The following is an 8919-nucleotide window of genomic DNA, read 5'->3' on the forward strand; positions in this document are numbered from 1 at the left end:
GAGACGCTGTCCGGCCTCGCAGCTCTCAGGCCGGTTTGTTTATTAGAAGCGAGTTGGAGGAGCGCTGATTAGATTTGCTCTTTGATTCAGTTAGCGAGCTCGTCATTATCACCTCACACGTCCTGAAACAATTGGCGGTGACTTGCGGGCTTTCTGGCGCCGAGCAGCTTCGCTCCCTCCGACCCAAAGCTCTGAATGCTCTTTAGGTTGAATGAACAGCAGCTGGTGGGAACGCTCCCCGAGGAAGCTTGTTGATGTTTATTCAGCGAGTGTCACTACAGTAGGAAGACGCGCCGCTTCATCTCGCCCTCGTCGGTGGTTAAATATGCCTACAGGCTTCGGCGTCACGGGATTACCTTCACCCGCCTCGATTCTCTCTGTGAAGTGTGTTGTAAGAGGTCGTCTACCTCTGAGGCTGATCTGAGAGCTGTGAGAGTGTCAGTGTTGTGGGCCGGCTGAAACCACACTGCAGGCAGATTGTGGTGGATCTGCCTACATGTCACCGCTGAGCGCCAGGCGGCTAAATTAAGAGCATCAACAGCTGATTGGATAAAAGGTTCCTCTCTCTCTCTCTCCACTCATCAGATGACAACCACTCAGAAGTTAATGTGTGTGTCCAGATAAATATTCTCTCCTTTAACAGCTTTTAATCCCCCTCCTCTCCTGCCTCCCTCTCCTTTTTCATTTCCCATCTCTCTGTTTTCTCTCCCTTCATCTTCTTTCCTACTTTCCTCTTTTGTCTCTTGTCTTTTTCCCATCAAGTCGCCTTTTTCTTCTCTCCTCCTTCCCTCTCCTCTGCCCTTGTTTCCTCTCCTCTCACCTCTCCTATCTCTTCTTCTTCTCTTTTCATTCTCCTGTCTCGCTTTCTTCCTTTTTCATTCCTTCTCTCCTCATCCCTGTATATCTCTCCTCTGCCCTTGTTTCCTCTGTCTCTCTCTCACCCACTCCTCTTTTTCCTTCCCTCACCCAGCATATCTCCTCTCTTTTTTGTCCTCTGTCATCCTTTTCTTTTCCTCCCACTCTCTCTTTCTCTCCTTTCATCTCTCATTTTCATTGATCCTCTCTCCTCATTTCCAAATATCTCCTCCATCCTCCATCTTCACCTCCTTCCCTCCACTCTTCTCTCCCTCCCTCTCTCTCTCGTATTGCCCTCCTCTCTTATTCATTATCACCTCGTTCTTCAACTCGTCCTCTCCTCATCACCGTCCCTCCACTCTTTCCTTTCTCTTCCTCTCCTCCCTCATTTCACATCTCTTTCCTCAGTCCTTTTCTTTCCTTTCCTCTCTCATCTCCTCATCCCTCTCTCCCCCCTCTTCTCCTCTCTCTTCCTCCCACTCTTTCTCACAGTGCCCTCCTCTCCTCCTTCATCCACCTCTACCTCTCTAAAATCCTGACCTTTTCTATCCTCCTCTTCTCCCACTCCATATTTGTCTTCCTCTCTTCATCTCCAGCTCCATCTCGACTCCACGCGTCTCCTACTCTTTTTCTTTCATCTCTCCTCTCTGTTAGTCTCTCTCCTCCTCCTCCTCCTCCTCCTCCTCCTCCTCCTCTCTTCCAGCGGTAGAGAATCACAGAACAGCGGCAGCAGCAGTGTCACTCAGCACGCCGACGACTCGCATGAAAGTGAGGACCTCTGCTTTTCTTTTTCTTACCTCGTTTATTTGTGGGGGGGTTTTTCCATCTCCTCCTCCTCCTCCTCTTCTTCTTCTTCTTCTTCTTCTTCCCATTCACTCATGTTTCCTTCATTTCTTCTCTACTTTTTCGGTCCTTTTTTCTGCCTCACTGATCTTTTCTCCGGCGTGCAGCAGTATGAGGGTACCATGCATTACAAATAGGGTTTGTGTCCTTGCTCCCACTAGAGCATGTAGCTATATGCTTCTTTATTATTTTTTCTTTTGCATCTCACTGGAAATAAGTAGGCCAGTCTTGTAGGTTTAAAGCAGGATGTCAACCTCTGGGCTCAGATGTGCTTGTGACTGGATATTTTACCAGGTATGACTTTTTTCTTTTTTTTTTAATCCTTAAAAACTTAAAACATGCAAATCCTTCTCTCAGTTGCTGATGTGTTGCGGCACTGAGATGAAGCAGCGTGTCTCTGAGCACAATATGATGAAATATTGACCATAGCTGTGGTGCTGTGTTGATTTGAGACACACACACACACACACAGATAGTTATTTTAGAAATCAGATATATTCTGAAGCTGACGAGGGTATTACCGGACAGTTTCTTCTGCAACCAAAGAAGCAGCTTTGCATGTTTTGGCAGATTCTTTCTCTGGCTTTTTTCTCATCCTTGTACTTTGTGTTATTTTCTCACCGGCTGCCCTGAAGACACTCTGTCTGCAGTGAAGCACTGGAGGTGGAGAGAATAATGGGGACCGTAACGTCAGTGATTTAACCAGGATGGATTTATCGGATGTATTCACGTCCGTAATGGCCACAATGCCGACCACGCTGCCACCAAACTCTTCTTTGGAGAACGTCAACCAGACGTCCTCTTCCTCGCCGAGGTCTCCTCCTCTACCTCCTCACTCACAGGTGGCGTCGGTGTTCATCGTGCTGGTGGTCACGGTCATCATCCTGGGGACCGTGGTGGGTAACGTGCTGGTGGTGGTGGCGGTGTTCACCAGCCGAGCCCTGAGGGCGCCTCAGAACCTCTTCCTGGTGTCTCTGGCTTCTGCAGACATTCTGGTGGCGACGTTGGTCATCCCGTTCTCCTTGGCTAATGAGGTGAGGGCGCCGTGTTTTCAGACGCTTCAGTAAGACTTTGTTCAGACTGTCAGACCAAATCTTCCATCGGAACCAAAAACAACACATCTGTCAATATTTGTAGGTGGTTTGAAATGTTTCAGATCCGATTTCTACAGACACATCAAGGCTCAATCCCATCTGCAAGTTTTACTCCTCGTCCCTCAGATGAGAATTACAACGGTAGTAGTTGAAATCTCCTCCTGTGAAATGTGACGACCCTTCAACCCTAAAACATCAAAACGTCATCAGTAGCCGTCAGTGGACGCGATCAGACATTTCTAATATCTTGTTTTCAGCTGTGGTGATTCCGCTTCTGTTACTGCGGCAGCTCCGGTTTATCACAGTGCCGTACGTCATTTATCTGGTGGAGATAGAAAATCTTGGATGTCCTCAATCCATTAACAACTTTACTTCACCCGAGGTGCTTTATTGCTAACGTTAGCAACCCTCGCTCCCACCTGCCAGTCTGTACTGATGTTAGAGGAGTTGAACCACCTGCAGCAGCCTCACTGCTGGACTTTCTTGGGCATCACTTGTCATCAAGAGGAGAAAGTAACATTGCAATTGGTCAAAATAAGTATCTAACGTTAATCTAATGTTATGTTAGCTGGCTAGCTAGTTAGCTACTGAGACATCAGAATATTGGCAGTGATAGTTTCATGCTTGTTGTAAAGAAAAGGACTGTAATACTTTTGAAGTGTAACACCTCGCTGGACTAAACTAGTCAAATTTTTGCATTTTGGGGAACATTATCGTACACAAGTCATAACCATGAGGACAGAAAAATGAAATCTGTCCTCACAAGTTCATACAAAACAACTTGCACCATACTTTAGCTGGACAGCTGTGCTAACGAATCACGTTCACCATCACAGCCGACACCAAACGTGATTGGCTGAAGAGGTCATGCCTGAGATCTACCCCTAATATATATATAATATATAATTATCCTACATAATGGTATTATTGATCGTACATCGTACGGTCTGTCAGGCGACTGGACAGGCCGAGATGATGTAGACTGATCTCCATTTCTCAATTTTCCATGTTAGAGAGCGATGTCATCAGCGTACGTAGTGACTGATCAGTGTTGTTTGGACAAATCTGATCCAATCACTTGCAAATAAAAGTGAGCTAGTCTGTTTTAAAGATCTGATGTGAGTTTGCCTGCAGTCTGAACAAAGCTGGTATTCACATGCAACCTGAATCTGTGCATCTTATCTGAACAACAGACAACACTTGTTAAAACTGGTTTACTATGTCTGGTGACATCTGAGATCAGAACTGATGCTTCTGGTGTTTGAGTTTGTTTGACAGCAAGTAGAAACTGTGGTTTAGGACTGATGAAATCCACCGGTGACAAAACTTTCTGCAGCAGGTGATGGAATTTGTAATTCACACAAAATGACCTGTTGGACACAGACAATACAGAAACTAGTAAGACAGACCAAAAAACCGCAGGGAACAGATCAGGAACACATGACTGACAGGAGGATGAAAACAGATGATCCAACAAAGAGTGAAGGAACAACACAAGCTTTAATACAAGCAAGGAGGAAATCAGGCCAGAGACGAGCGCAGGAACACCGGAGGGAAACAGAACAGTGAGCAGGAAGTAGAAAGTGACAACAAGACACAAAAAGATATCCCTACAAAATAAAACAGGAAATCAACAAACTCAAAATAAAAAAACAAACAAACAAAACCTGTCATTCTCAAGACAGTTTAGAACAGATTAGAAAACATTTGAACACAGATAACAACCTGATGGCTCAGATTAGTTTTTGGTGGTGATGGTTAAATAAAAATTCACTCAGTTAATGCTTCGATCTTCTTAATCAATATCTGCAACAACTCACAGCTTCGGTTTCCCCGTGAGAGTTGAACATTTTCCTGTTAAAACCTCAGAGTTTCCCCCTTGAGAGCCCGGCGGACCTGTTTACTGAAGAGTTCTGGACAGTTTAATCAGAGGTTGTCGGAGCTGGAAGGTGTCGGTCTGATACGTAGCTGCTGTTTCCTCTCTGCACCGCTCGTCTCTGCTTTTCATCAGCCACTGATACCTGAAACCTCCCCAGAGCTTCTTCTGTCTCTCATCACCTGTTGTGTCTGTTTTTTTAATTGTTTTTCCCCGGATGGGCTGATGCTTCGGGTTCACTGGGGCTGCTCTTCCTCTCTGCAGGTCAACTTTTCTCTTTATAGATTTCTTGTTCAGAACACAGCCAGTCTGGTACTTCGGGTCATCCTGGTCCTTCTGTCTGGTTTACTCAACATCCGTCTTAGTTGATCTGACTGTGATCCGAGTCTGTGTTTCCTCTGGTTTACAGAGGATGGACTGTTGTTTCATTGAAATGAGGGGAGTCATTATGAACTGCTCCAATGAACTGAAGAGAAAGTGAGTCAGGACAACTGATTTTGGAAACCATTGACTTTTCCTAAAGCACAACAATGAAGTGGACGTTTCCTGGTTTTGAGTAAAATTCATGTTCCCTTCAGGACGAATCCTAACGACCCTGATGATCCTCTGACTTTTATATTTAAAGCACCATCCTCAGGTCAAAACTTAACATAGATTTGGACTCATATTCCCGTCAGTTCAACTTTCACTTTATTCCTAATTATATTTGCATGCTAATCTGCTAAACGAGAGTTCACAGGCTCTTTTTTTAAAGCACCTGAGCCTGCAGTGATGAGACTGTCAAAGATGTTGAATTTATGATAAGAGCTCGACAGATAAATCATCAGGCTCAATATATCAGCAGATATTAGATTATCAAGGATTCATCTGTATCTGCATTTATATCCATCAGCCAGTGAGGAACAAGAAATAACATCCAACGGTTTGCCAAGATGGAAACAGCGTCTGCAGTTCACTCAGCAAAAACACTTCGAGTCAAAGGAAAAGATGTACGCTGCTTTTAGAAACTGAGTCGAAATCTGTTTCGGTGAGCTCTTCTTTCTCCTTCGCCATGAGGATCCATCCACCTGGCAGGTGTGGCGGATCAAGATGCTGATTAAACAGCACCACTGAAAAATGGACTCTGGGTCTCAGATAGCCCACGTCACCTCCTGCAGATCCAAACAGAGTCTCCTGTGAGACTTCTCTGGACTTGTTTGTGAAGTTTCCTGTGAAGTCTGTATTTGACTTCAGTAACGTGTTCATTCACGATGCTATGAGAGTCCAGTAGCAACAGTACACCTCTTTAAAGATACGTGAGTTGAAGAACTGGTGCCACTGAAACCCAGTTTGGAAACATGCAAATGCAATTTAGTGTGACAGTAAAAAGTGAATCCTAAAGCCCTGCTCTTGGACTTCTTGAGGCTAACTTCTATTCTCTTTAAATACAAAAATAGATGCATCTGTCTTACATGATATAACCGTCACGGCTCACATCCTTCCATGCATCTCGCATGTTGGCATAGATGTTAAAAAATAGAACCACTAGAGGGCGCCGCTCAGTCTCTGCTCAGACCTCAGTTTTCCTTCACCACCGTCCAGTCTCCTCACACAGATGTTTAAAATAACTTCTCCCCAGAAAGTTCAGCCATTTTAAAGCTTCTTCCTCTTTAAAGCTTTCTGCTGTACACTGCCCCCCGTGGCCACTGGAGGAACTGCTCTGTTGGTCTTTATCTGTAAGATTTCAGAAAACATGCAGAAACAGACAAAAAGACAGCAGAGGACAGACATCTGAATCTGCATTTGTATCTTTTCCCCCCCGTCTTCCTCGGCATCGTCTCAAGAATATCTGCGTCCAAATGGATCCACTGTAAGCGACTCAACATGCTGTAGTTCATATTCCAGCCTATAGGTGGCGCTTGAAATTCACCAAAAATGGAGAAGAAAAGACGGCGCATGGCATAAAGCTTGAGCGCTGTACACAAACAGACAGTAGAAGGAGAAATGGTATAAATCATCGATACACAAAGTATGTGGATTCGCTGCCCACACGAGAACGTTTTAGACTTTTTCCACCCTGAGACCAGGTTTCAAAAAGTGCGTTTACAGGATCCATGTGGACAATCAGCTAAAATGATGGTGAACATGTGCGTTTACACACAGAAGCGTTTCCTAAATGAGCCCTTCAGGGAACAAAAGCTGCCAGTTGTTCCTCTCAGCCTTCCTCAGATCTTCAGCTGCTCCTCATTTCACATAAACTGAGACCGAAGCTCGCCAGAAAAACCACTGCAGCAGAATATCTGTTGTTTCGTAGCCGAGCAACTGCTCCGCAGCTCAGAGTCCAATATTTACGCCTTCATCACCTGCCAGTGAGGAAAATTCAGGTGATGAAGGGGAAAATGTTGGACTCTCTCGGACGTGTTGCCAGCAGAGCTCACTGCGGAGGAACATGATGGATATTTTAGTATATTACAGCCGTGAAAAGGTTGTCGGCTCAGATCATTTACGAGAGCGTTGATGTGAAACCACAGGGGACGAACTCACCGAGAACTTCTGCAACAAACTCAATGTATTTTCAGCCAACTCGGCTGTAATGAGGTATTGAAGGAGTTTCTATTTTAAGGTGAAATAGTCCTTTAGGCTCCGGACTCGAAGCCTCCCTGACCAGAGAATATAACACCTTTTCTTTCCCTCCGCAGGTCATTACTGGTGCTTAATGAATCATTAACACATCTTAATTGGTTTCCTCTCTCCAGGTCATGGGCTACTGGTACTTTGGTTCCACCTGGTGCTCCTTCTACCTGGCTCTGGACGTCCTCTTCTGCACTTCCTCCATCGTCCACCTCTGCGCCATCAGCCTCGACCGCTACTGGTCCGTCACCAAAGCCGTCAGCTACAACCGCAAACGGACGCCGAAACGGATTAAAGTGATGATCAGCATCGTGTGGCTCATTTCTATCGTCATCTCCTCCCCGCCGCTCCTCATGAAGCAGAAGGAGGAGGATTTTGGGACGGAGGAGGAGAGCGACACCCGGAGGCAGGAGTGTCTCATCAATAACCAGACGTGGTACATCCTGTCCTCCTGCCTCGTGTCCTTCTTCGCCCCGGGAGTCATCATGATACTAGTTTACTGTAAGATCTACCGTGTGGCAAAGCAGCGAGCCTCCACTGTGTTCGTGGCGAAGAACGTGATGGAGCGTCAGCCGTCGCAGTCTGAGACCTGCTTCGTGGGAGCCGCCAGGACTTGCCAAATAAAGGGAGCCGGCTGCTGTGAATCGCAGTACGAGCTGGACAGCCCGCGGCCGGCGGTCCGACACAGCTCCTCCAACATAGACAGCAACAGCAGCGGCATCAGGAGGGGAGAGCTGGACGATATCGACTTGGAGGAGAAGAGCTGCGAACCGGACGTGAAAACGTCCTCCTCGTTTTCGGCGGCTCTTCGTTTCTCCAGGAGAGCCGTTGGAGGTGTGAAAACAGAGGAGGGCAAGGACGGGGAGGGAAACAGGTTGAAGCCTCCTCCTCCTTCCTGCGCCTCCATATCCTGGGCGTCATCCGACCAGTGCTCCCACCACTTACTCCTCCCGTCTCCGGTGCCGCTCCGCAGCAGGCAGATGTCTCTGTCCAAAAACAAAGTGGCGCAAATGAGGGAGAAGCGCTTCACGTTCGTCCTGGCCGTGGTCATGGGCGTTTTCGTCCTCTGCTGGTTCCCGTTCTTCTTCACTTACAGTCTGCACGCCGTCTGCAGAGAGAACTGCACGATCCCCGACTCTCTCTTCAACCTGTTCTTCTGGATCGGATACTGCAACAGCTGCCTGAACCCCATCATATACACCGTCTTCAACCGAGACTTCAGGAGGGCCTTCAAGAAGATTTTATTTGAAACTCACAAACGAACATAAGATGTGAATGTATGAGTGTGTGTCTGTGTGTTACTGCTCTCTGCTCACACACACACACACACACACACACACACACACACACACAGAGGCAAACACAAGTGTGTGTCCTGTTTTCCACTGTGCTGTCAAACCGACATTAAAGGGCTTGTCATACAGCCGGAGTATTGATTTATTATTCACCACTGATTTATTAAATAACCACCTTTTATTCCAAATCAGCCAGAGGAAGGTGACGATGACTCTGGGACAGCAGATTGATCACAGCCCAACTTTACAGCTCAGGTTTGCCCCGTACTTGAATGTTAATTAGAGGAAAATGGCCGCTGGGCTGCGAACTGTCGTCCCCGCGGAGCTCCGAGACGTCTCTGCACGA

The 8919-nt window shown here is 46.6% G+C and overlaps 1 protein-coding gene across 3 annotated transcripts; it reads left to right on the plus strand.

Annotated features, from left to right (window-relative positions):
* Nucleotides 1-1040: 1040 nt before the first annotated feature.
* Nucleotides 1041-8691, plus strand: LOC119018183 (alpha-2Db adrenergic receptor-like). 3 transcript variants are annotated; one of them, XM_037095667.1, is made up of 4 exons: nucleotides 1041-1623; nucleotides 1917-1992; nucleotides 2334-2732; nucleotides 7404-8691. In XM_037095667.1, the coding sequence occupies exons 3-4, from the start codon at nucleotides 2406-2408 to the stop codon at nucleotides 8544-8546; spliced, it is 1470 nt and encodes a 489-aa protein (XP_036951562.1). In that variant the 5' UTR covers nucleotides 1041-1623; nucleotides 1917-1992; nucleotides 2334-2405; the 3' UTR covers nucleotides 8547-8691. The 3 variants fall into 3 exon arrangements, with proteins under 3 accessions (XP_036951562.1, XP_036951561.1, XP_036951563.1); XM_037095666.1 differs by having other exon boundaries at nucleotides 1041-1992; XM_037095668.1 differs by lacking the exon at nucleotides 1917-1992.
* The last annotated feature ends 228 nt before the right edge of the window (nucleotides 8692-8919 follow it).

Source organism: Acanthopagrus latus, chromosome 4 (assembly GCF_904848185.1).
Source record: "Acanthopagrus latus isolate v.2019 chromosome 4, fAcaLat1.1, whole genome shotgun sequence".
NCBI lineage: Eukaryota > Metazoa > Chordata > Actinopteri > Spariformes > Sparidae > Acanthopagrus > Acanthopagrus latus.

What these genes read in the sequence shown, in the direction of transcription:
- LOC119018183 (XM_037095666.1), top strand. Translation starts at nt 2,406, where the DNA reads ATGGATTTATCGGATGTATTCACGTCCGTAATGGCCACAATGCCGACC. An exon ending in CGTTCTCCTTGGCTAATGAG is followed by an intron (nt 2,733 to 7,403) that starts GTGAGGGCGCCG and finishes TCCTCTCTCCAG; the next exon opens with GTCATGGGCTACTGGTACTT.